The sequence below is a fragment of the Megalopta genalis genome, chromosome 15 (assembly GCF_051020955.1).
Source record: "Megalopta genalis isolate 19385.01 chromosome 15, iyMegGena1_principal, whole genome shotgun sequence".
Lineage (NCBI taxonomy): Eukaryota > Metazoa > Arthropoda > Insecta > Hymenoptera > Halictidae > Megalopta > Megalopta genalis.
The window spans coordinates 6,351,733-6,378,496 of record NC_135027.1 but is presented as its reverse complement, the minus strand read 5'-3'; the positions used below and the strand labels follow the sequence as shown (position 1 = coordinate 6,378,496).

The window sequence follows — 26,764 nt, the reverse complement described above, 5'->3', positions numbered from 1 at the left end:
ATAAATATTCTAAGAAGTATATATATATATATATATTCAGAGAGTTACGGTTACAGAAAAGTGTTTGAATCGAGTTATATGGAACGCTGCTAATTGGGAAAATTGTAAAGAGAAATTTTGTATTTTGCAATTCAATTTTCAAATGGTTTTTTAGGTTAACAAGTTAACGACCGTTGAGTAGAGAGTTAATATAGAAGCACGGTGATACGGAGAGTGATTCGAATAACGCGCAGTAGCGTCGGCTCGAGGGGTTTCGGAAAGATTGTTTCAGATTTTTCAATATCTTGATTCTTGCGGAGGCTTCGAAGGTTCGTGAAAGGGAACGGTTCGCCCGGTTTTTTCTTCATATTACGCGCGGGTCCCTTTTGAATTCCGGTAACGCGTAGGTTCGAGCCCATTGTGTATCGATGGCTTTGTCTCTGTCTTGTCAACGGCCGAGGAGACCGTTGACCGTCAATAGGGCCACCAGAGTGGCCCGACTCAGGCTCTCGGGAAATGGTTTCGGTGAGTACTGAATATATATGTTGTATATTCCGGCTTTTTTGTTTTATGGTTTTCTCACCCGCGGTGGCCTCCCGCTAAGATCTTAGGGCACTTTTAATGCCGTGCTGCACATGTGTCGCGCGAACGGTCCGTTTATAAATACACGGACCGTTGGTCCGGCGACACGTGACCCGCGCCGAGATTTAAATTCAAACCTCGGGCGTGCGCGCCACCGCCCAAGGTTTGAAACCTAAGATCCTTTACTCGAGACTAGTTTAATTATTGTTATGTGATTCTAATTAATTAACTGTGACATTATATCATCCTTAATAAGATAAAGTGATATAATTATATATATAATTATATTATTATATATATAATTATCTGTCCCATATATATAATTAGTACATGTTTTATATACAATTATGGCATTCTTTTATACAATAATTTATTGCAATCGTGATTGCATAATGAATGAAGACACAGTTCTTAACAAGCAAATCATTATTTTCTTTATATTAGTATATGTTACAGTTATATCATAATATGTTAATACGTTTCCTGTTTTTCGTATATGTATTATATTTTTGTTATAATTTCAGAATATTATCTTGTTAGGTTTCATATTTTATTACAGTTTGTTATTGCAACTTTTACAAATCTACATATATAAACAGATGTTGAGTTTTCTCATCTTTTTGCAGCGTTATCTTGAACGTTTATTTGAAAAAAGATTTGTAATAATTATTTGGAATTGAAAAGCTTGTTAATCGACGTTTGTATTTTATAAAAATTTCTATTCGGACAAAATATTGATTAAGGGAAGCTACAGGTAATTTAAAGATCTTTTCATATGATTCTTCGACCGTTAGCGGTGTCCGCTGACCGGGTCGTTAGTGAAATTAACGCACAAGGCACGGACACTTCGCGACAACAGACGAGATACGCGTTTCTTTGTCGTCGAGGAAGTGGAATTTCATTAAAGCGCCCCGTGACTCATCGTTCGCGACACATTGCGTGTGTTGTTTGTTCGGTGTCACGCCTTCCTGTCTATTCGATTGCAATTGAAATGATTCATCAGAATTTACGAAACGATCTTTCAACGCCCGATTTTCAAAGTTTTCATCGTAATTAACGTCTATCCGATAACGATTAGATCACGAGCCCTCGAGTGTTAGGATGCTTGCACATTTCAATTAATCGCGACTGACCGAATGCTAATTATCTCGTCTCGAACTTAATTAGTTCGCTCCAGCAAATCGAATGAACGGTCCACAATATATGAGCAGGAATGTAACGCTTGTTTCATGTACGCCAGGATTGAAGTAATAATCGATATCACGTGTTCAATTAAAACGGGAAATTCATTTATGGCTTTAAATATAGCCATTTATCGTCCACGATAAAATGATACTGATACCTGTTCTCACAATATTATCTCGTTACATTATCTTTTCACAGAAGAAGAAACTTTATCGGTAATACCGATTATATAGATCTTGACAATAGTAAAAATAGTGAAAGCAGTAAGGTACTATAAAAGATTTCGCGTAAATCTTTTTATCCAAATACTCGTATTCAAAAAATTGTACACCGTCTCCAAAATCGAAATTAGTTATTATTGTACTGCGGATCTCTGCAGATATAAATTTTAGTTAGTCGATTTATCAAAATTGAAATTCGCCCTACGGTAAATTTTATGATACTCTATCGAAAGTACAAAACTTTCTGGATTCTTTCAAACACTTTTCTATGCTAAGTTTGGAAAGTTAAAAAAGAACTCTTGTAGATACTTGCCAATTAAATCTAATTATTCAGACTTCATATTCCACGACTTAGTTAGTTCTATCTGATCAAATACAGCAATGCAAGAGAAAGTTATCAATTTTAAGATCTGTATACACGGGTTCAAAGTGGTAGAAGCCCCCAAAGATGAAAGCAAACCGACTGCACTAATCGAGCACGGCATCGTTCACCGCCGATAAACTCCGAAAGAACGGTTGATCCCATAACTCAACGGAAAAACCACGTGTCATCGTTGTTTACCGATCGCCCGAAGGCCCTTATGGTTGCATCGCGGGGTAGTTAATCTTCTCGACAGGCCGCAAAGCCTCCTCTTGTTTTCCTTTGCTCGAAACGTGCGCCCCCGCAGCTCCTCCGCGATCCTCTACGTGCGAAACGCGACAGATGCGCGGTTCGATTCGAAACAGAGGGTGGACCGAGGGGTTGCGTCGTCTCCGCGCCACCCTACCGTTTAACTTCGTTAATCCGATTGTTCCTTGGCCAGTCGTGGTGGCCGCATTAAAAGTGTCGCGATGGGAATATGCACTTGTCGCTTTCTGGGCAGCTTCTGGGGTTGCTTTGCCCTGAGGGGGTGGACGTTGGATCAAGGTCCCCGATCGGGAAACGCTTCTCTGTGCGAACATTTGTTGCGTCTGGTCGCGGGGTGGCTCGTCGCTCCAAGCTTCGAAGTCTCAGCGGCTTTGGGGTGAAAGAGCGGCTGGAAGTTTAAACATATTTCCGAATCTCGTGCGACCGAATAACATTTTGGGACTCCGAAAAATCGTGAGATGCAGATGCGTCCTAAGAATTAGATTAGAAAGGATGTAAAAAGAGATGCAAAAGTTTCAGAAAAATAAGAATCTTTATTAAAATTATAATATCGTATTTATTACAATAGAAGAAATAAAATTAAGAAATATTAATTAAGAAATAAAATATAAATTTTATTACAATAAAAGAAACTTAAATTAAAATACAAAATATTTAGAACGCATGGCAACACAGGCGTTGCAGTTGAAGCGTCAAAGAAAGGAAAAAATTCCTATCTAATTCGTGTTTGCTTGAATGGATGAAATCCAAGCACGAGTACTCAAAATCAGGAGATTCTTTCGTCGGGCGAACCTCTAGAAAATTGTGTGGAATTAAGAGAATTAACGATTCGCGAACGAATAATTACTCGTGAACTCGATTTCTGCTCGTCGAATGTTTTATCGAAAACTGGGCCACGCTGATGTTGAAGTTTTATGGTCGGTGGTTCTTCCGGCACCGTATTACGCGGAGGTAGGTTAGCGGCGTTCGCGGAATAGAAATGAAATTCGCGAGCAATTTCCATTCCGCCGCTGATCAGCATCCCGATATCGCAGGGATAACTGTATTAAATAATTAACAGCGTCGTTACTCTCTAACAAGTTTCTCTTTCATTTTTCGACCGATCTAATGGCGGCGGTCGACGGGAACGATGCTGGCCGAAGGGTTCGGAGCGGAGTTCTCTTCGATCTGTTATTTCGAAGATGGAAGAAGCAATCGGTGCCGATAAAATCATCTTTGACCGTGGAAACCTAATGACCCGTTATCAGAGAGGCAGTTTCACCGTTCCGCGATTCTAGATTACATTCATCGGAGGCGGTATCGATTTTCCCGGCATTCCTGCGATTCCGTCAGGTTCGAAGACCCTCGCGCGCTCCTAATCATTCCGCTTGTATTTGCATTCGCGTGTGGAGGCTGCCTTAATACACCGATTGTTTATGATTGTGCATCACGTGCACGCAAGATGCGGCTCGGTCTTTCTTCGCCGGACCGTCTACCGTCTCACTCTAATTACTGCAACCGCGTGCATCCTCGAGAGGTTCGCCGTCTCTTCCTATCCTTCCGCTGGTCCCGCCGATACTCCGCCGCAAGATCATCGCTTAGCGCGCGTTCAAGTCTCCGCTTCCTCGGCCGATTTGCTCGGGGAAGATTGGCTTCTGGCTGTGCGACTTCGCTCGTCGCCTCTTCGGGAACTTCGGTGGACAGCGAAATAGAATTTTTATTCGGTCAACCCATTTGCATCCGGATGCGGTATAATCGGTGATGACTGTCGACTGTCATCAATTGCGGAATAGTCCGCGTGATGTGCACTTGTTCATGATTTTCTTGCGACACAGGCTGAGTAACGTAAATATCCACCTGGTGATTGTTAACTAATTTTGAAAATTGTTTTTGACCAGATTCGGCTAGCTTCGTGTAGAAAGAGTTGAAGTGCCAATCCCTTTGGCGAAGCTTGACCCATTATACAGTAACAACGAATCAAATTAGCGATGAAGATTTCGTACGTAGTCCACTAATTATGAATGCTTTCTTTTAAATCGAAATAAAATTTGAGTCTTCTGTTAACAAAATGGAGGAATAAAAGTAACTGAAAATATTCAAGTATTAATTTTAATTAATATACTAATATATTAAATATTAATATATTAATTAAAATTAATACTTTGATACTTTATTTAATATATTAATATATTAAATTAATTAAATTAATTTTATTAATATTATTTTATTAACGCTTTGCACACGAATGGCGAGTCTGAGGTGCCGCTAAAAATTGCTATATAATATTTATATATATAATCATCTATATATATTTAATAACTTTGTTTATATTGAAAGAATTTTTTTAAAGTGTAGTTATTGTACGAGCGAGTAAACTGACTTTCATATGCAAACAATACAAAAATAATACAACATTGGGGAAGAAATATCTTAGTCTTGAAGTTAAAACAGCTTCGAGTGTCTATCTTGTTGACACATCAGGGAGGATTCAGTTTCTTTAAATTTGTTAATTCCTAATTTTCTAGATTCCTTCCTAATTCCGAGTTACGTAAGCTTTTACATACTCATATGAACAATTTTAACTATAGATGATCGAGGACGAAGAAGCGTTAATCAACGTAACTGCGAATGAAATCGTATCGCACGGGTTCGAATTTCTTTAATTTCATGAAATCTTCATTGGCTAGATTTTGATGTAATAAACACGATATTGTTAGGTGTATCGATTAATTCAGCTGCTTTCGATCTCTGCCCAGTCACTAATTCGATGCCAGATAACAGAAAAGCTGCTTCAACAAGCTTCTACCAACAGAAGAGTCAACGAATTCCCAAACGGCTGTCGTAGTATACACAAATGAAAGTTCGTGACTGTTGCTGCCGGTTCTTTCACCCCGCCGCGCCGGTTTGGCAAATAGTTAACAACTCCCGGTGCTCGGTTCGGAGGACCAACAAATTAGCATTTGCAGCTCCTTTCTCGAACGTTCAGTTTCAGTTTGGACCGTTTCCAGCCGGTAACACGGGCGTTACCCAGTTTTGCATTGAAACCGACGGTCCCGTCGGCTCGAAACGTTTTTTAATACGCGATCAACGTCAGTCAGCGGGTTCTCCGTCTAAAAATACCGGAGATAACGACTAAAACCCCGCTATTTCTGCGGCGCCCCTCGTAACGACACCGCCAGAAGGGTTGAAACCAGACTTCCTGCTCTTCAAAATCTCCCCCATCGGTCCGTCTCGCTTCGTCTCCCCGTCTTTCCACGTCATTCTCCCTTGTTCCTCGTGCTTCTATTCCCGTTCACCGGTTCGCTGCTCCTCGTACGCGTTATTATTACTCGAACGTGCCGCGAGGCTCGCGCATTGCCACCTTACGTAACCCACATAGTCGTCGAGGAGCAAGAAAGAGGTATCCTCCGGTTTCAGGATAGCGACAGGAGAGTAGCTCGGAGAGAGGCCCGTTGGGTAGAGCGAGGCCCACCGAAAGGTGAGTCAGGAATAGGAGACGGATAGAGACCGGGATTGGAGGGAAGGAGATAAACGGTGGTTGGAGAGAGCGAGACGGGGAGATGCTCCTTCTACTAGAGGACTAAGTAGCTCGGCAAAGATCACGGCGTCGGGCGTGGGAACAAGGCCCCTCCTGGCTCTGTGTTCGTGCGTACCTGTGCACACGGAACACACCAGCCAGCCCGGTGAACATTACTGGAACTTCCTTCGGCGTGGCAGTGCTGCTTAACAGTACCTGGAGTGCTTGATCCGACCGGGTCGCGACGCCCGCCTCGTTGAAAGCGGCGCATCCTCGACAGCACGCGACCCTAAGCTCCCTCTCGTTCTCTCTTTCGCCGTGTCCGAGTATAACATTCGATTAACACGAAATTCCGAGAACCGGGATCGGCGGACACCCGTCCAACAGCTGCCGCCCTCGGAAAAATCTCATTATCTCGAGGCGTTTAACCCGCGCGGACCTCCGGCGCTTCGGGATTCTCCTAGCTTCTGGTAGCTATCTTCGATTATTTGCAGTGCGGCCGATGAGAGGATCCACTGGAGGATAGGTCTACGTAGAGAAACGCGCGCGTTCGTTCCTTTTCGCGATCGTTTTGCGTAGAGTCCGAAAACCTATTTCGCTAGATAGCATCCGCAAGCTGTCGCTCATTCGTTCCTTAACGATTCCAAAACAATAGTACGATATTGTATAGTGCGTCCAATAACTATAACACCATGCATAAATAGTTAATATGATAGTAAATATAATAATAATTAATATAATAATATTAATTAATATTAGTATTAATAATACTAATATAATAATATAATAAATATTAATTAATATTAGTATTAATAATACTAATATAATAAATATTAATATAATGGTAATTAATATAATAATGATTGAAGTATGCAATGTTTGAGATTGCGCTGAAAAACGATATCTTTTTTCTAAAAAGGGGTGAATCTTATTCAGTAGAAAAACAGCAGAAGAAAGCTAATGCAATAAAATGAAGTTATAACATTGACCATGAGACTGTGAGGTCTTCAGCAGTGTCCGCTGTCTCAACGTCGAATAATCCCTACGGCTATATCCAAGAGAAGATCGGTTCTCTAGGATACAATTTTCCTAGGAGTTTCCAAGAAGAATGAAAATAACGAGCGCCTCTGGCAGAGGATAATAGCTGCAACAAGCACATTAGCTTAAGCAAGTCTGGAGGAGAGTGGTATACGCGAGGGCTCAGTTCCCAACTAGAAAACCTGTGTTCGAAGACAACAGCTGATCACAGAATGTTCTGCAGGAACAAGCGCCAGTCGCTACCAGACGAAGGCTTGGCCAGAGCCTCGAAGAGCGTAGGTCTCGACCAAGAGACACCGCGGGTCTAGGGGTCTAGGTAGGAGCACGCGAAAACCAAGAGGCCTGAGAATAAAGAGAAGCGTACGACTGTGTCTGGCTTGAGAAATTGAGCGTGGAATGTGTTTGGCCTTTGCCTAGCGGTACTTCATCGGGACCGCGCGCAATAAATCACAAATCGGTCTGCCGCTTCGATCGCGTTTAATTACTCAATCTTGGCTGATTGAATTGATCCTTTCAATGGGTCCAAGAGGCCCGGTACCGGAGGGGGGGTCTCCGGCGATAAACAATGGAGCTTAAGTGGCGTTTAACGAACGTTTTTCCTATCAGCCAATTTTCTTTGGCCAGATAGGGGGAGGTTCGGCGAACCCGCAGAAGGATGCGCCAATCGAGCACAATCTGCGAATTATTCGCTATTTTATAATCATTATTATATTAATTACCATTATATTAATATTTATTATATTATATTAGTATTATTAATACTAATATTAATTAATATTTATTATATTATTATATTAGTATTATTAATACTAATATTAATTAATATTATTATATTAATTATTATTATATTTACTATCATATTAACTATTTATGCATGGTGTTATAGTTATTGGACGCAATATACAATACCTTACGCCGATGGGAGTCGAATGGGCCCGGGGTGTGGGGATGGTCGACTCACCCAGAAAAAATTGATTAAAAGAAGTAACTAACGTGTGTTGCTTTGTAACGATGAAACGACTGTATTCGTTCAGACCTTTCACCGTTTTCCAAAATTCAATGTTATTAGCCTAATCGCATATAAATCGCGGAAACTGTAGAAAATCACAAAAGTTTACACGGCAAGCAGTTTAATTGGTCCTTTCACTAATAACAATTAATTCTCCTGGAGAGAAAAAAGATTCTTACGTGAAAGAATCGAACCAGGAAAAAATCGAATACCAAAGAATCGATTCAAAAGATCGATCTTTTAACCAAAAGAATCGGTCTTTTCGCCGAAAGAATAGATCTTTTAATCGAAAGAATCGATCTTTTAGCCGAAAGAATCGATCTTTCAGCCGAAAGGATCGATCTTTCAGCCGAAAGGATCGATTTTCTCCAGGTCGAATCGGAATCGAACGTCCCTAGTACACATATAGCTCGGTCAAGGCCCCGTTTATTTACATCGTGCAAAGGACATCGCGTTCACATCGCGGAGGCGGCCCCGCATTGTTCGAAGGAAGCCCGGGCCCCCTGTGCAACAAATTACTTTCACTTCGCTTCGGTGATAATCGGAAGGTTGCCGGCTCTTCGAGCTCTCTTACTTGAACCGTCGAAAACATCCTTTTCGTGAACGCACCATTCACGAACCTCGCCTTGTTAGGTTTTTAGCGGGACTCCTAATGGCTCTGCCTACTCGTGCAATCTTCTCTGCGCGTGTAATTTCGCCCACGTTGTTTCCACCGCGGTCATTCGAAATATTTGTTGCGATTCCAAAATGATTTAGACATTCCCCGTGTCTAAATATGGAGGCTGCATAGGTAAATTAGAAAGCGTCTCTTGTCTTTTCGGGGAACACCTCCGCAAAGGGTACCCTGATTGTTTATCGAATCGCTTCGGGCACTTTCGAGACAGTTGCGGTTTTTAGACTGGTAGAAAGGTGCAGAGAAACTCTGGTTTTCGCCGGACCTTTTAGCCGTTCTGGACGAATAGTGATCGGATAAACGGCTCGGATCGGTTTGCTTCTAGAGCAATTTTTTCAAGCGTGACCTTTTTTACCGTAAACTATTTTGCCAACTGCGAGAAGTGCCGCCAGGTTGCAGATTTTACACGTGCACGAGAAGACTGATCAGATCTGAAGATACAGTGTCATATTCAATTGTGATGGAGATCATTATAAAAAGAAACCACTGTCTGCGTTGCCTCTGTAACGAACACGAACAACGTTGATCTTCCACAAAAATGCACTATTTATTTCATCGAATGATCTACTTCGAAACACCTTCATCGATCCAAAATCCGGCCGATATCGATCCCCATGGGCGAATACCAAATCCCTTTCACTGATACGTTCGGGAACGTTCGCTATGCCGCTCGTTACCGGGCAGAAAGTGTCGCAATTAGAAGACGGTAGATAAAGATAACACGTCGGGACCGAGGCGTAGTCGGTGGCGCGGCTGGTTCTCGATCCAGAGGATAGATCGTAGGATCTTCTCGCGGCTGTACGCGTCAGATGCAAGGATCCACGCTTGCCGGAGAGGTACACTTCCGTGCAAATGTGTGTCACGAGTTTCCCACGAGATGAACTGGCGAATGGCAACATAGGCGCGGGCATAGACCAATTACTAGCGTGGCTCTCATTGAGAGTCGCGATTTACGTGCACGATCGATCCGCCTTGCCGCCTAGCAACCCGCGAGCGATTAAAACAACTCGCGCCGGGCGGAGCGGAGCAGAGACGAGACGAGACGAGACGAGACGAGACGATTTCTGTTCGTAGGAAGCGGCTCGGAACGGGAATCGTAAACGCAGCCGAAATGAAAATCGCCGGAGCTGAAAACTCGTTCCTCAGTCTCTTTCGCGATGAATATGCAAACGGCCGATTCTCGGCTTCTGGAGTATAAACGCGGAATCGATGGTCGCATCTATCGTCGTGGATCTCGGAAATTTTATTGAATGAGGGATCACTGGACAACTTAACTGAAAGTTTTACTGTGTTATGCTTAATTGTTCGCGGATTAGAAGCTGCGAAAGTGTCGTGTTCACATTTGCGAGTTTTGCGGAAAATTCTCCCTAATTGAGGGAATTTTTGAAGAGGAGGTACGATTATTCGAGCCGTGCGTATATAATAATAATATGTTATAATATATTAATATTAATAATATTATAATAATCGTATGTTCTCTTCCCAAATTGTCGACGATCTGAGCCTCAATTTTAGAGAGAATTTACAGTATTTATCTCTGAAGCCAACGCGATAACTCACTCGAGCGATCTTGCTTTTTTAATTTAGGTTTTATACTCGATAACTACGATCATAAGCGACTTCATACAATTTTACATTCCCTGAAAATATGTCCGCCAGGTTATCCTACCATTAGGTCATTATTTTATCTAGATTGTTTCCAGACGACCACAATCAATTTATGTATATGTTTTATACTAAGATTTAGTATCTATATCGTGGATATTCATGGTGATTTTCAAATTTGGGACATTATATATTTTAGTGAAAAATGTCTAAATATGCGCAAAATACATAGTTTTAATCGGCGAAGGGGAGGGAGCAGGGTAGTAATGTTTTACCGGTGGTGCACCTTTGGGTGTATGTTTATACAGGAATAGCAATGTTTTGTGAGTGACACGCTTTCAGATGGTTAATAAAAGTTTCGCTCGCAGTCCAGTGAAACGTTCCCGCAATAACCCGTGCACCACCGTAATGCGCACATATCATACGTTTTACCATCGCGTATTAATTACGGTCCGGTAAATGAACAGGCGGACAACCGCCTCTTTGTTATACTTTCTTGCCCACTTTCACCAGCTAAATGTCTTCTTTCTCAGTCACAAGCAATACCACCAATTTTTATTTATTATAGTTCCATACTATTTCGTCTAGCAAGCTGATGCAGTTGTTCATATCCGAAGAAAAGAATGTGTCCTATTAATACAAGCTCGTTTAGAGTATATCCATTCATAATATCCGCGAGTAAACAAATTGTCTTCTTAAACAAACGTTTCAGTCACATTAGTCAATCGATTTCTTTATAAATAAACAATAGATAGCAGCGCTTATATCGACCACGGAATGACTGAACAAAATAAAAGAAATTATACGAAAGAAGAAAATAAGGAAAATTAAATGAAATAATTAAATATTAATATGAACTGTTTATTTACTTAGTTATAAGAAAAATTCTGCTTTGCATTGTTAGTGGCATCGCGTTTACAACTAATTTGAGAAATCATTATTTATTTAAATTTTAAAATTAATGAACTTAAACTGATTGGCTTCTGAGCTGTCCACCAAGAAATTTCACTTTTCCTGAAGCCTACAAGGACACTTTATCGTCATCGGGGTAGAAATATCGTGTTCACGGTCGTCTAAGCTCCGAGTTCGAGGAAAAGTCGCGCGCGTGTCGAGGCAGATCCTCGGCAACCGGTTTCCGGGGCGCGAGTTCAATTTCATCCAAGAGTGAACACGTTCGTCGAACAGAGGGAGGGGCAAACAGCCAAGGAAAAATTGTTTTTATTGTAAAGGGCCCGCGGGGAATGATAGTTTTTCAGGGTCACGATGCGAAGCCCGATGATGCTCGCGCGGAATTGGCCGAGAAAATCCGGCGCGAACGGTGTAATCACGGTGATTCGACGTGTTTACCGGTGGCGTGCCCGTGTTTCCCTCGTGGTTCACGTGATCCACGGTGAGTACCTGCGATTCATCGCGAATTATGTCATTTACGGATCCGTGATGAATCGCAGAATCGAACCGTGAATAGATTCGTGAATATTTTACCGGTGCTACGATCGTTCAACAGGTTGACGACCCCGTATTTCGCACGACGTTTCTGGATCCGTCCGTTTGGGCCTCTGAATGGTCTACCTTAACCTTCGTACGATTTTAAACATCGATCTTCGTTAATTAACACCAGTTTTAGGAAACTCTAGAAGCAGCTATTTCATGTTGCACCATAAAACTAACAGGCATATGTTTACTCAGACCTCTAGTGGTTTTTATTGTATATAATTTATTGAGTAAATTCTTCACAAACGTATCTTTATAATTTCAATAATAATATTTATATTTTTATAATATTTATAATTAAATAAATATTAATAATATTTATATTTCAATAATAATAGTTATTTAGACTTCTAGTGCCTCTTATTGTATATAATTTATTGAATAAATTCTCCACAAACGTATCTTTATAACTTCAATAACAATATTTATATTTTAATAATATTTATAATTAAATTAATATTAATAATACTTATATTTCAATAATAATAGTTATTTAGACTTCTAGTGGCTTTTATTATATATAATTTATTGAATAAATTCTCCACAAACGTATCTTTATAACTTCAATAACAATATTTATATTTTAATAATATTTATAATTAAATTAATATTAATAATACTTATATTTCAATAATAATAGTTATTTAGACTTCTATATAATGGCTCTTATAATATATAGTTTTTTGAATAAATTCTCCACAAACGTATCTTTATAATTTCAATAACAATATTTATATTTTAATAATATTTATAATTAAATTAATATTAATAATACTTATATTTCAATAATAATAGTTATTTAGACTTCTAGTGGCTCTTATTATATATAATTTATTGTATAAATTCTCCACAAACGTATCTTCATAATTTCAATAATCATAAATTAACAAACTTTAAACTTGTCAATATGACGCGTTCCGTAAATCTAGTGTAAGCATCGATAACCGCACCGTTCCATGAAATTAAAGGCACGAAAGATTGTTTTTGAACTCCTGTAACATAGAGTAAAAAAATCTGAGAATTTTCTGCGCTCGGGTTGTGAAAGTAGAAACTCGACTCTTTAAAAACGAGCACAAGTAGAACATTATAACATGATTTTAGAAAAAGTTGGAACAGTTCAAAGTACGACGATTTTTCGGCTATTTAGCGACGCTCTAACACTTTAACTGTCATAACTAATTTATACATTAATCCGTTATATTTTCCTAATCTTGTTAGAATCTGTAAAACGTAATAATAAAAAAAAAACATGTAATTGACGTGGTACAATTTAACTTTTCAATTTTGACTTGATTAAATAAAATACTCGAATTTCAAGAAATTTTTGAGATGATTGGCGTGCACATGCACATGCACATGCACAGAAATTTCATAGCAATTTTATCAGAGGCACAACAGATAATTGAATGAGGATAAATCTCTATGCCGCAATGTGACACGAACACTTTCTTTTTGACAAAACTTATCGCGACAGAAACCGCAACGGCGGTTTCGGTTTGTAACTCGGTCTCTGACCGCAATCCGTGCAATTAACATCCACTTAACGTGCCCACCATTCCATCGATTTCCGAATCGTCGTTATGATTCTCCACACCGCTTGTATCTTGCGGCTCGAGATTTCTTTTTGCATAAATCGATCACATAAAATACTCCGGCGATTCTTCGGCCGCTTATAAAGCGATACATTAATCGCGTGATAGGCGTGTGTAATGCTTATTAACGGTGTTCGCGTTCCCGCGTCGATCATCGGGATCGATAGAGCCGAGGTCGAGAGGGCAGATACGCGATGATCGATCGCGACCTCGGCGCAATCGTCAAAGCGGCTTCTTCGAGTGGACCAGCTGATCGATGATCCAATTTCGACACGATTTACGATCGCCCGATTTCGACTACTGCCTCACTTCCTCTTGCGTTAAACAATGCAAATCTTGTTTACGTATTTCGTATTATTTATTATTATTATTTTATCATATTTTATTATTATTATATCGTCACTCGAATAATTTTTTTCTGGTTTTAAATAAGATAATCGAAAGCGTCTGATCGTTTGTTTACCACAGGAGAAGAGAAACAATTTATCAGCAACTCTTTTTTATAAACTATTTTAATTGTACACCGATAACTCTCCCTGTGTAATATTATTAATTAATTTCGTTCAGTTGTAATATTTTAATATATAAATTTAGTTTTAATATTTTCGATTATCATATAGGAAAAGATTATTTAGATTTGTTCAGAGCATAGCATAAGAATTGGAAATTCTATTAAACTCTTCAGTGCCGACCAAAAAGATCGTGTATACCTGAGAGAAAGATAACGAACCTGTTTGATGTAGTTTAATTAAGTTTTGGAAAAAATGATGAAACTGTTGTAAAACCGGATAATTAGAAAATTCAGAAAGGAGTCATAAATTACGAAATGAAACTGTTATTTGTTAAAAATATTAAGAGAACAACATTTTCTCAATGTTGACAATGCCGACAACGATCTTGTCGGCATTAAAAGGATCAACAGACTTTCGGTAGATAAGAGGGTTAACTAGGGAAGACCACCTTTTTTGTGTCGATAGGGAAGATGTCTACCACGCAGCAGATCGACTAGATATATTGAATTCGAGCGATTCAATTTGTAATCAGTAGCAGCTCGGTCCCGGGACGAAGTCGCGTCATCCTTGGAAGTCCTGGGCGATTATCCACGCTGAAGTGCATTTCCTTGACGCGGTTTCCTCGGCGCAGTTCATAATGCCGCGCGATTCACCGTGGGAATCTTCCGAAGTGTACCGTTGCGCCGTTCTCGTTCGTTGTCCCATCAAACGAACCGTGATTCCATTTACCCCTCGCGATTGCCATCTGCCGACGACGGGGGTGGTTCCTCGCCAGAAAATCATCTACGAGACGCGGCATTACGGAGACGGAAATCGGCGAACGTCTCCGATAGCTGCGCTTTTCCTTGTCCTTGGTGACAATAGTGCGCATCCAGCTTCCACAATTTCGGTTTACATTTCCAATTTATTATCTAACCGATCTCGCCTCTCATTGGTCACCGTGTTTCGTTAATAACTCGTAAACGACGCCGCGGATTGCATTTTCGCTAAGGAAAAAGTTATTTCAAATGACCTCAGCAACCCCTCGTTTCCCGGAAATACCATAATTTTGGGACAACCTGTGTACATATTGTTGATATATGTGTATATTAGTCAAGTCAAGGTGTGCGGATAGACTGGTATAAAGATAGTGGAAAAAAGGAAAATACACGAAAACAAGTACGCCAAAAATAAAAAAAAAAAAATTGTTCAGGTTAATCCGGTTTTTACTAATTACACAGTTCTAGTTCGATGTTACTTCGTCTATCTTTTGCTGGTCATGCTACGAATTTTTAAGCATTTTAAATTATGCTCAATTTTCAGAAATGAAGTGAAATAAATTACTGTCGTACTAGGTGCAACAGATAAACTGATAAGTTTGCTAGAAGTGTCTTGAAAAATATGTTTTGGGAAACTGATATTAGGTGAGGTATTTTATGCATTTACAGAAAAAATTGAAAGACCAAATACAAAACTGGGAAGAATATATTGTTACACGTGATTTTCAACTTCTTACGATGATACTTACGATGATACAGTTTTTATTTCGCATGAAGTTCCGCAGTCTGGTTACAAGTACTACCGGTTGTACCGTTGTGTAAATGGCCGATCGTCCGAAGATTAAAATCCACCGTTCCGAATAAAATGTAATTAGTCAAGTTCAAGTGTAGAAATCGGTATCGGTGAGAACCACGAGAGAGAGAGAGAGAGGGAGAGAGAGAGAGAGAGAGAGAGAGAGAAGTTGTCTTCTGCTCAAATTCCTAAATCGTCCTTACGTCAGGTGTATTATTAACCGTCTATTGAATCACTGTCTCCTGACTCATGAACGAACGGTCGCAAACTTCGTGACGCAATTGCCGAGTAAAAACGACTTTTCTTGATTGGTAAATCCGCCGATTCGGTCGAGCAAACAGGAAAAAATTGAACGGTCGTGACTCGGCTGTGAAATAGTCGTTAGCCGGAAGCGGCCTACTGGAAACGTAACGAAATTTCCGAACGTAAAAATCGAGGACTGCGCGGCGCGGAGAGAGGAGAGAGAGGTGATCGCGTTCGTATACATAATTAAAATTAACTGTACGCCATTGTCTGCTTGACACGATATAAACAGATACGGATCTACGAAATTAAGACTCGTGGGACCGCGCGTACGGCCGGGACAATGGATTCTTCGGTTAACCGGAAGCTAATCGTCCGGATTTCTGGCTTTTTCGACCAACTTGTAAACGTGTGCCATTTTTAACACTCGCATAACGGACTCTTTTGACGAAAACGTAACTGCGCCGGGATTATTATGACTTGGGATTATTTGTTATTGCATTCATCAACTTCTCAATTCTTTTTTAGAGATTAATGAAACGTGTGAAAATTTTAATTAATTGTCAGAAACTGGTGCTAGTTATGGAAACTTTGAAATCATACGTTTTCTGATCGAGATTATAGCGTAATTGTTGTAATATAATCTCAATGGCATTCGTTCGACACGAAAATAGTATAAAATCGCGAAATTAGTTTAAAAGGCAGATATTTCTTCTATTACACATTTTCGTGGGCATTGAGAGGGTTAAACACCGTTAAAAAAAATGTAGCAGCTCTAATTAGACGAAGATTTCGACGGAAGAAAAATCTATACGACGCCAAATTATATAGTCCACGAAATGGAGATGCAAACGCGAGGTGTTCACGGAGTCGTAAACGAAATCCAGGGAACTTGAGAAAGGATGTTGAAAACAGCGGCAATCAGCCGAAGAAAGGGCCGCGAGAGTCCCAGAAGAACGGTGAAAAAAATCGGCGTTTCCCATCGAACTGACCGATATTCGATATGCCACGAAGGCGTTGGTCGCCGAGAAAAAACGGGAGGGGTCGGACGCGGTCCGAGGAGTGCACGCGATCGTTCCGCGCGGTTATTACAATCCCTTCGAGTCCGTTTTCGAGTTCCTTTTCGAGTCCCGTCGAGCCCGGGGAACGTGGCGCTAACGGTATGCTCGCGCGAAAAAACGAAATCGCTCGGTCAGGGTGACGGATGGATTAAAAATTACAATCGCGGACGACTGGTTCGTAATACGCGCCTTAGCCGGACCGTGAGAAACCTATCGTCCCCGGTGATTTTTGCCCGGCGATCCATAGATCGTGACTGCCTCGGCTGGTCGCCGTTCGCGGGAGCCAACCAACGCGGTTTCGGTTCGTTAGCGGATTAATCGCGGCCCGAATGAAAATGCTCCCGATGTTGTTTCTTTCTCACGCGCGCGGCTCCATCATGGTGACCACCTTTCGCGATCATCTATCGGGATCCAGACCGGAAACAGGAAGTGAAGCCGGTCTTCCATAACTGTCGGTAAGTTAGCGCGTGTTTATAGAACTGGCACTTTTTCTCTGCGATGAAACTGATAGAGAAGTGCTGTTCGTTGTTGCGGATCTGCGGAAGAATTGCCCGCAGACATTATAAGAAGCATAAGTTGAAGATATATATGTAGCTGTTGCATTTATTTTTAACAAACTTCTGGGGAAAACCTAGGATTTTTATAGCATTTGTTCCATAAACTAAGCGACGTTAAAAATCATTGTACAGCTGATTCATTCTAACTAGCGCGGAATGACTCTGGAGTTCGCAAGATTTTTATAAAATGACGCAAAAGCAATACGTTCTGCGTAAAAATTACGCAAAAGTAACAGATTATCTAAGCTTAAATAAAGAGTTTTATTTTTTCTTCATTTGCTTAAATAAAGAGCGAAGAATCAGCGAACAGCTTTAACATCCTCGAAGGATGATCGTCGTTGAATTGCAGAATTTACGCGCTTGTAACAAGAATAAATAGAAGAAAGACGAAACAGTTATTAAAATACGAAGGACACTTTTATCTAATTTATGCAACACAATTGACGTAAATCATTTTTATTTCGCATAAAGACCCGCAACCTGATGACTCTAATATAGAAAACCAAATTTCAAGATCATTGTCAAAATCAAACAATACGAAACAAGTATTTAATCCGTCTAAAAAGCTTTAACTTTGCAACTTTGGTTTCGCTAGCTAAATTAGTTTGGTTTTTTACGGGCTTTTGGGGATGGTGGCTGGTCAATCAACCTGTTAAATGATGCATACAGAAGTCCAAGCGGTTTAAAAACTTCGAAAGCAGTCATCTAGCCCGATGGATCGCCAAGCTTGTTTATCTAGAAGAGCGAAGATGGTCTTGCTCTGGCCGCGTGGAAAAGTCAGTCGCGCACGCAGTGCTGCCAATCGCGGCAACAAATGCCAAGGGAAATGGCCGAAGCCTGCAGAAGTCTCGGACGACCTCGCTATCGAGTTGCTTCCTGTTGCCGGGCATTGTTCGCCGTGGTTTCGGCGCGCATCCGCTCGCGGAGAAAGCGTGCTCGCTTGAGGACGCGACGCGCCTTCTGTTGCGGCCGCTTCCGCCACCGAATGTGCGGTTTCCGGTGCGTGGCGCACGTACGATATCGACTGCGATACCACCGCCGTACCCGCATATCGATAGTCAGTCTGAACTGGACTGTCGCGAGTGACGGTCGTGGTCTTCCCGCAAGCTTTTCGTGATTTTTTTTTTCTTTCGTTTCGATCGATTCGTTCTTTGCGATTGTTTCTTTCTTCATACGTTTTTGTTGAACCTGCGACACTTGTTTATTTTATCATTTCCGGTAGTTTGTCGTTGTTCACACGTTGTGATACTGACCTGTGCGCGCCGATTATCTGGGTCAATCGAAGGGAGTTGTTCTTTGACAGTGACAGTGTTCTTGTTTTGGGCAGTTGATCGTCTCGTGCTAATTTGTATCCGGTTTCATAGCATTTGTTGTTATCAACTTTTGTTCTGGCGAACAGATTTTTTTCGTTTGTTATTAACTTTTCTTCTGGCGAACAGATTTTTTTCGTTTGTTGTTATTAACTTTTGTTCTGGCGAACAGATTTTTTCCGTTTGTTGTTATTAACTTTTATTCTGGTGAACAGACATTTTGTTTTGTTTTTGGTACACTTTTGTTCTGGTCGAGAGATCTTTTATTTGTTTGTGAATTGTTGTCTTTTTATTTGTGTTGCTAAATTTGTATTCCGGTTGAATTAATTATTCCGGGTTATGTTTTTGTTTGTTTCGCTGATATTCCGATCTGGCTAATAGTCCTATTTGTTTCTCATAAGATTTATTTAAAGAACATTTCGCTATCAGCGAGATACTTTATTAATTCATCGCTAATTAATTGAAGTGTTCATTTTCCTCAAAACTAATTACCGAAGATACCGTGTTATCGCGTCCCGTTCAGGCCGCTTCTCGCGCGACTTGTAATTTTTATTTCAGTATTGGAGGAAATAGATAGTACAGTATCTCCGACGCAGCCCTAATTGAGACTTATCAACTTCCTCACTCGTTACACATAGTAAATCGTCCTCGTCGTTCAGCGATACTCAAAAGTGTCACGAAACCGCGAGAACCAAACGGTGTCGTTAAATTTCACCGATCACGCTTACCCTTAATTTTCTAAAAGCGAATCAACGGAAGCCTTGCAACAAGAACCGTATTAAAAGAAATTATTTCTCTCCGAATTCTGTTCTGGTGAATTTACAAAAAAAAAAGCTATCGACGCGTACACAGATTCTTGTAATTACATTCTTTCGAAGAAAACATCCACACGTATTTCTTGTATGAAGAAATTTCAAGTTACCCTAAAAATCGGGGTTGGAGAACCGGCTGTTCTCAAAGTGCTCGATCGGTTTAACGGGACGATGAGGGTTAATTGCTTGATGGAAATCGAATCCTCGCTAGGGGTTGAAAATCCGGCGCCGGTTATGGTATCCTCGTCGCAGATAGATCCTGATTGCACCCTGGGAATATCCTGGCAGTATTCCCGCATTCCGGGCCGACAAGCTGGAGTTATGAAATACCGAAGTGGAAACGCTCGAGCTGCTTCGAGAGGTGGTTTTGCATTTCAGTTTCTCGATCGAATTCCATCTTTCCTTTCTCTCTCACTCGCTCCCTCCCCCTCTCCTCTCTCTCTCTCTCTCTCTCTCTCTCTCTCTCCCTCTTCGCCGCGATATCCGTCTTGCATCCCTTCCCTCGCCTCCTCTTTCGCGGCTTTTGTTTCGCGGCTGACTCGGAGGAATTTCCCGGCCGCGAGGTACTTTCCTTCCACGAGTTTTCATCCGTGACCCAAAGACTCCATTTGCACTCCGAAAAATAAAAATAAAAAAAAAACAGAATCTGCGTCCGACCACATTACTGATTCAGAGAATTTTTTCAAACAACTAGACAACTGACTGCAGAGTTATCGTAATTGCTTGCGATCATTTTCCTGTTCTTCGCGCAGTAAATCCACCGAGCTGTTATAACCGATAAGATTGGATTTTTTCTTGGATCTTGCAAACGTTGTGTAAGGAAAGAACAATGATTTTCCGGGAATACCGGAATTGATAAGTGGATGCAGCTTGGATCAGCAACTTTCCAGTTTCAGCGATTGCACAATTCAATTTTTGAATTTCATTCGTTGCAAATGAATTCAAGCTAGATATTTAGACGAAGAATCGTGAATGTGCTGGAGCTGTTAGAATTATTTACTCGTCCAGTTACCAACGAACGGGTTGAACAATGCCGTCCAACCGAGCATTAATTATCATCGAGGAATTTCGGGTGGGAATTGAGTAATTTGATTTAAAGCTCGGTCCCAGGATTGACCTGGTCCCTCCTCTGGCCCTCTTTCGAGTTCCCAGAAGCGGATCGTTCGATTCTAGACGGATCAGGCTTCGTGCCTCAAATAATTCGGATATCTTAGATCGTTCTCTGGACAAAGCAATAGTGACTTCGAATCGACAAGATGTTCGAATCGTAGATTTTAACGTGTGGCTCTTTTCGTAATTGTTACAGCACCAAGATCGTCCAGTGCAGGTACCAACAACCTACCACCATTGACGTTCCATCAGGTTCATGGTGACAATATCAGACTCTGCAATGGCGGGACCATCGCCAAAAGACACGAGAGCTTCTGCAAGGGTGTCACGTTCAGCGCGAGACCCGTCCGGGTCGGTGAAAAGGTAATTTACTCGTTCTAAACACAAAGCCACCAATAAATGAGTCCTGGTCTTAACGAGTACCGCACGTAGTTTCTTTGTCCACGAAAATGGCGTTGAGCGTTAAAGGATAAACCACGATTATTTAAATTCTTTATCATCCGAACACGACATTATTCATCGTATATACGTTAATAGAGATTTAGTTATAGCCTTTTTAACGAGACCGGATGGTAAGTTGAAACAAACGCACGGTAATTATAGCATGTCCATTTAAGAAATATGAATCTTCCGACTGTTAGAGACCAACTATGAGCTCGAGGTTTAATAGCTCTGCAAACGATTACGCGAATATTACGTAGCCAATTTTGTTTACACTCGTCACGTTGAAGAGACTATAGTACCTCAACCGAGTAACTGTTTTATTATCTGGAAAAAACTAAAACAATGATATTATCATTTGACTGCAGTCTACAAAATTTGTCATCCTTAATCTCGTGACCATAAGTAATAAAATTCTCTGCATAAATAAATTCGTTTGTATTTATCGAATACGACATATCAAATATTCTTATTCCTTTATTTTGTTCATTTTCGAATAAAAAGGTTTATTTATTCAAAAGTAAGAAAAGAAAAAACAAAAGAAAAGAAAAATGTAATATCTCTTATTTACTGAATGTAAAGTATGCACGGAAACAAACCAAAGGCACAGCAATTGATCACAGTTATCAGCTCCGTTACCCTAAGTCTGTTTGTCATCGAAGAATTCCAGAAAAAGGAAAAAAAAAAAGAAAACGATAGGTTCTCGCCCGCGTTCCACAAAAAGTTTCCCGCGTCCGCTCATTACAGATTGCCGATCTCGTCGGAATAATTAATCGGCTCGGAGTAGCCGGCTGTTTTATCCCCGATGGAAAGCGCTCGCGGCAGCCGGGCAAAAAAAAAACCCGCTGCATTTTTCCGCGTTTCCTCGTTTCCCGCCTGTCGCCCGGCAAATCGTATACGCTAGAGCGGCGCTTAATTGTGAGAATCGGGTGACTCTTGTTCCACTCGACGACGCCGCCGCCGTCATTTGCATTCCCTGTCTAGTAAACCGTGGCCGACCCTGAAGAGGCCAGCCATCTCTCGCTGCTAGTCGACAGTTCAGCGTTTAGGTATATCGCTTGTCAACACAACCACTATCCATATCCAACTTACTCGTCCGCGGATAGTTCTGCGTAGCAACCGGCGTGTGCCCGATCCACTCTCCTTTCATCCTCTCTCTCTGTCTGTTTATCTCTCTTGACCTATCTTTCTCTCTCTCCCTCATTCTCTTCCTCTCTATCCCTCTCTCTCTCTCTCTCTCTCTCTCTCCCTCTCCCTCTCCCTCACTCTCTCTCTGTCTCTCTCTCTCTCCCTCTCTCTCCCTCTCTCTCCCTCTCTCTCCCTCTCTCTTCCTCTCTCTCCCTCACTCTCTTTCTCTGTCTCTCTCTCTCCCTCTCTCTCTCTCTCTCTCTCTCTTGTCTTCCTATCTCTCTCTCCATCTATCTCTCTCCCCGAGGAGAACTGTCGGACAGCGTGGGCGAGGCATCCGAAGGTTCCTCGTGGATTTCACTAAACACCTTGGGATTAGATTTTCACGGGGAACGATCCCCGATCGCTGTCGCCGATCGATCACCGTGGGCGTTTATTGGCGATGATTGGCGTCTCGCGAGTCTCGCAGCCAGATCTCCCAGAGCTCTGGGATCGATGGGTGGAGATGGATTGTCTTATGCAATGGCCGAAGTACTTTCTGCGAATGCGAGTGCGTTTGTTTTCTTCGACAGGGTTTACGGGTTTAGCAGTCTCTAAATCATTGGCACAGGGAATTTGTTCGTGTGTGGTTCTAGCTGTTTACAAATTCATCGATCACGATCGCAATGGGGAATCATTGAAATATGTTTGTGTACTTTCTACACGTGGGAATACAGGTATTCGGAGTCGAGATCGGTAAGAAGATTTTCATTCGAAGATTTTTTTATTCTTCTCTGCAAAATCCTCTCTCTCTCTCTCTCTCTCTCTCTCTCTCTTCCTCTTTTCGTGACTAGCCTTGTGAAAATTTGAAGGCAGGTAGCTTGCAACGAGGGTAAAATAAATATTAGCGATGCGCAGCAGAACCGAATTAGCAAGGTAAGCGCGGGGAGATCTGCAGTTCACTTGCGTAGATTGATAGAAGTGTAGTATTTCCGGGACAGGAATTAGCTGGAAACACAGTCAATCGCAATCCGTCTCGTTCATAGACGAGGGAACAGCGGCAGCGATGAGAAAACAGTGACTTCCTCGACAAGCTTCGCTCCAACCACCGATCCCCATTGTCTCAAGCTCCAGTTTCTCCCTCGAAACGTCCACGAATCGGCCATTCGTGTCGCTCCGACGTTTCGTAGCCGGCCAACGGCCGTAAAAACAGCTGTTAGAGAAGACAAAGCCGCGGTAAAGACTTTCCGTTCTACGAAAAGGAACATTGTTCGACGTAAAACCCGATATTTCGTAACCCGTTTCCCCACCGTCGACTATATCGCCTTTGGAATTTCCGTCACGTTCCGTCTCGTGACATAACGTGGCCGAACTTGGTAGCAGAAAGAGCCATTTCGTTCGCAAACTCGCCGAAAATTTTGTCATCGTAGCTGGACATTGTTGAAATGTGTTAAGAGGTGGATCCGCGCGCTCTTGTAAGGAGATGTCGAGGACGTCGTAGCCATTATCGACTATACATCCATTCGATTGCCGATATTTGTGAACCAGGAGCGCTTAATTATTTCAAAATTGTTAAATAAAATAGATCTTGATCTGTTAAATCCTTGCACCGTACTTATCTGACTCGTGACGGAGACTCTTCGTTAAGTTCGAATGTTATTCCATTTCTTGAAATCGAAATAAAATTCTGCTCTTCTTTCAACAATATTTAAGCGTTGAGTTAAATGTTCATTTTCTTTCTCCTCTAAGCGATTCCTACAATCGACAAAGTTCTAATCGATATTTACCATTCGTTATCATTCGGTCTTTCATAATTCCAACAAACCATTTCTTGGTTTGACGGGTCACTAATTTTTTAATTTACGACTATTCATATTGTAAAGATACATTTATTTGTTATTTATTCAATTTATTTGTTACATTTCGACATATGTTACATTAACACTTGTTAAAAAACAGAATAAATGTCCTATTGTTACTTTTATAAATTAATATGAAACAACTGTTTTTTTGAGCTCCGTAAATCTAGTGTTAAGAACATTCTCGAGAAAGAAAAAACTGTGGCGAACTTTTTTGTTACAACCTGGCCCAATTTCCTGCACCAATGATATTGCAAGTATTTCTTTCGTCTACGTGGCGAAGTTGATGGAACCGGTTGAATTCTTCTTTGACACGGTGGTTGAACGCAGACACCGACCCAAATTTGGTTGCTCTCCCAGAACGAGAGAGAGAGAGAGAGAGAGAGAGAGAGAGAAAGAGAGAGAGAGAGAGAGAGAGAGAGAGAGAGAGAGAGAGAGAGAGAAAGATCGGAAGGGAGAAACGCTGGTTTTCGAGAAATACGAAGATTGATGTAATTCCTGGACGTCGACTGTGAATCGACACCATAGACCACCACCGGGTTTAAATTATGCAACGGCGCGATCAATATTCGCGTGACACTGGTGCCGGTGTCTCGTTGCTGGGCTCCGGTGATCGTTGAAAATTCAATTCTGCCTGAAATCCCTTCATTCCTCACGATTTCAATCGATCGTTCCATGCAAATTTCTTGAAGTTCATGCTGGAATCAATCGTTTCAACGCCTAGATTAACTCTCGCCAGGTTGAAAACTTCTTCCAACAACTTTCCATCGGATGTTCGGTCGCACAGTGCTCCCACTTTGACTTCGACAGATGGCTGAAATTATTTTATTCGTCTTTATGGGAACGATTGTAACGAAATAATGCCATTTTTTACTACGATTTCGCAAACAAAATGCGCAAGATAAAATTTTTAATACAAAATTTCTTTTACTAATGATTGATTTAATTGAATTAGTCCCATTTAGCCATCTCATGTTCCTCTACATTTAATTTAATTGAGGACGTTTAGAAATTCTTACAGGCATTGGAAGGATTCCCATGGCCAATTCGTAGGCCACGGTCGGGCCTTGTGAGGAACATCGGTCCCCGGGCGTGTCCTCTTCGATATATAGCCTTTGAATTCCGTGCTCGACACTCGAGAAGAATGTTCTGCTCTTTAAAAATTAATCGCTGTAATTTGTTTCTCTGTCCCAAAAGTTCTTCTACTCGAAAACTCCAACTATCGTTTTCCTTCCACTAGACATTAATTAATTATTAGTCAACCGTAACTAAGGGAAGCTCGATAATTTTCTTATAAATATTTACTTTAAAAGAACTTGTTACATCGTATTTATCCGTTGTGGATCACAGGAGACAAGAATTAATTATTATGAGTAGGCTGCGGATTTTATGCATATATGGCAAAAATATAATTTCAAACAGTGAGGAAATTCAAAGAAACTAAGAACGTGTTAATTTGAACTCATTAAAATGATTAAAGAAAGAAATAAACTTGTGCTTGGCTTGCATGTCTTTCAATTGATGCAAACAATTTTTGTTTTTCATAAGAATCCGCAGTCTAATGAAGAATATCTTAAGGGAATGAAAATGTATATTTTCTAATTGTTGGAAAGTATATAATATACAATGTGTATTTTGCGATCCGCGCGAGGGAGTGTGTCGACCTCTGGCGAGCACTTGGAGTATCGAGTTTGCAATTTGATGGGTAGTTTTGTTGGTTAGGGTAGACCAGGATGGACAAGATATGAATATAGACTTATAATAAAAATGTCCTAGTTTGGTAAGTTATTGTCAAATAGACTCACGTTCATTTTTCTCTACACCAATAAACCTCCATTTATAATACTATCAAATTGCACACATTGTTCAGGATTGGAAGTAACAATTGCGAGTCGCGGTTGGAACACGGCGCGCGATTCAAATCGCGACGACGCGACTTTGACGCGATCTCGTCGATGCGCCGGAGAGAGAGACAGGGACAGCCATCTCTGAGTGAGCGCCAAACTAATTAAGTGCTGAGTCACCCTTGTCGCCTGGTGTCAATCGGTGATTGGCGCTCACTCGGCGACCGGCAACTGTCCCTCTCTCTCTCTCTTTCTCACGGCGCAATCGGATTCTCTAACGCGATTAACCCTCTATGGGCCGAGAGAATTTGTTATAAAAAAAAGTTATGCAATGGAAAATCAACAATTATGAACCTATGGATGCAGATTAAAAGAACATTACCAATTTAAACAATTTTATCATAATTAATTCACTTTGTAACTTTGAAGTAACAACGACTTACAAATATTTGCACTTCCGTGCATAAAAACATAAGCGTGGAATTCCATAAAACAGTTTGCACTTGGCGTTAAACATAGATGTACGTTGTATTCGAAACATTTTTCTTTTGGAACTCCTTCGCTTTTTCTTGCATATAATTTCTATACTATTTATTAAACGTGGTTGTGCATTACAACGGTGGTTACATCTCCGCGGACTACACGTTCTTGTTTCTCCACACTTCTTTGCTCTCCTTCGCAACTCGGGGCGCACTCCTCGCGTTGCTTGCACATTGAACGCACGTGGTTGATCTCGCACGCTTGGTACGTCAGGTTCCTAGACATGTACATCACAGTCCAAATAATTCGATAGATTCCGGATGAGGTTATTGCAGTTTCTGGACAAATTTAAAAAAAGAAACTATTAACACGTTCCCT

General features: G+C 41.1%; 1 protein-coding gene and 1 long non-coding RNA gene across 7 annotated transcripts in view; one reads left to right on the top strand and one right to left on the bottom strand.

Moving 5' to 3' along the window:
• neur (E3 ubiquitin-protein ligase neur) overlaps nt 1-26,764 on the top strand; it is a 143,447-nt gene that overhangs the window by 107,751 nt on the left and 8,932 nt on the right. For 4 of the 6 annotated variants that reach the window (XM_033469044.2, XM_033469045.2, XM_033469041.2 and 1 more), the window contains exon 2: nt 20,852-21,018. In XM_033469044.2, coding sequence (XP_033324935.2) covers nt 20,852-21,018 — 167 coding nt within the window. Of the gene's footprint in view, nt 1-48; nt 505-18,482; nt 19,907-20,851; nt 21,019-26,764 lie in introns of those variants that run through there. The other 2 variants (XM_033469043.2, XM_033469042.2) reach the window with 2 other exon arrangements.
• LOC117219711 (uncharacterized) lies at nt 24,073-26,345 on the bottom strand. Its single transcript, XR_004490083.2, has 3 exons — nt 25,868-26,345; nt 25,082-25,298; nt 24,073-24,876 (listed from the first exon to the last, which is right to left on the bottom strand). It is a non-coding gene; the product is annotated as an uncharacterized LOC117219711 (long non-coding RNA).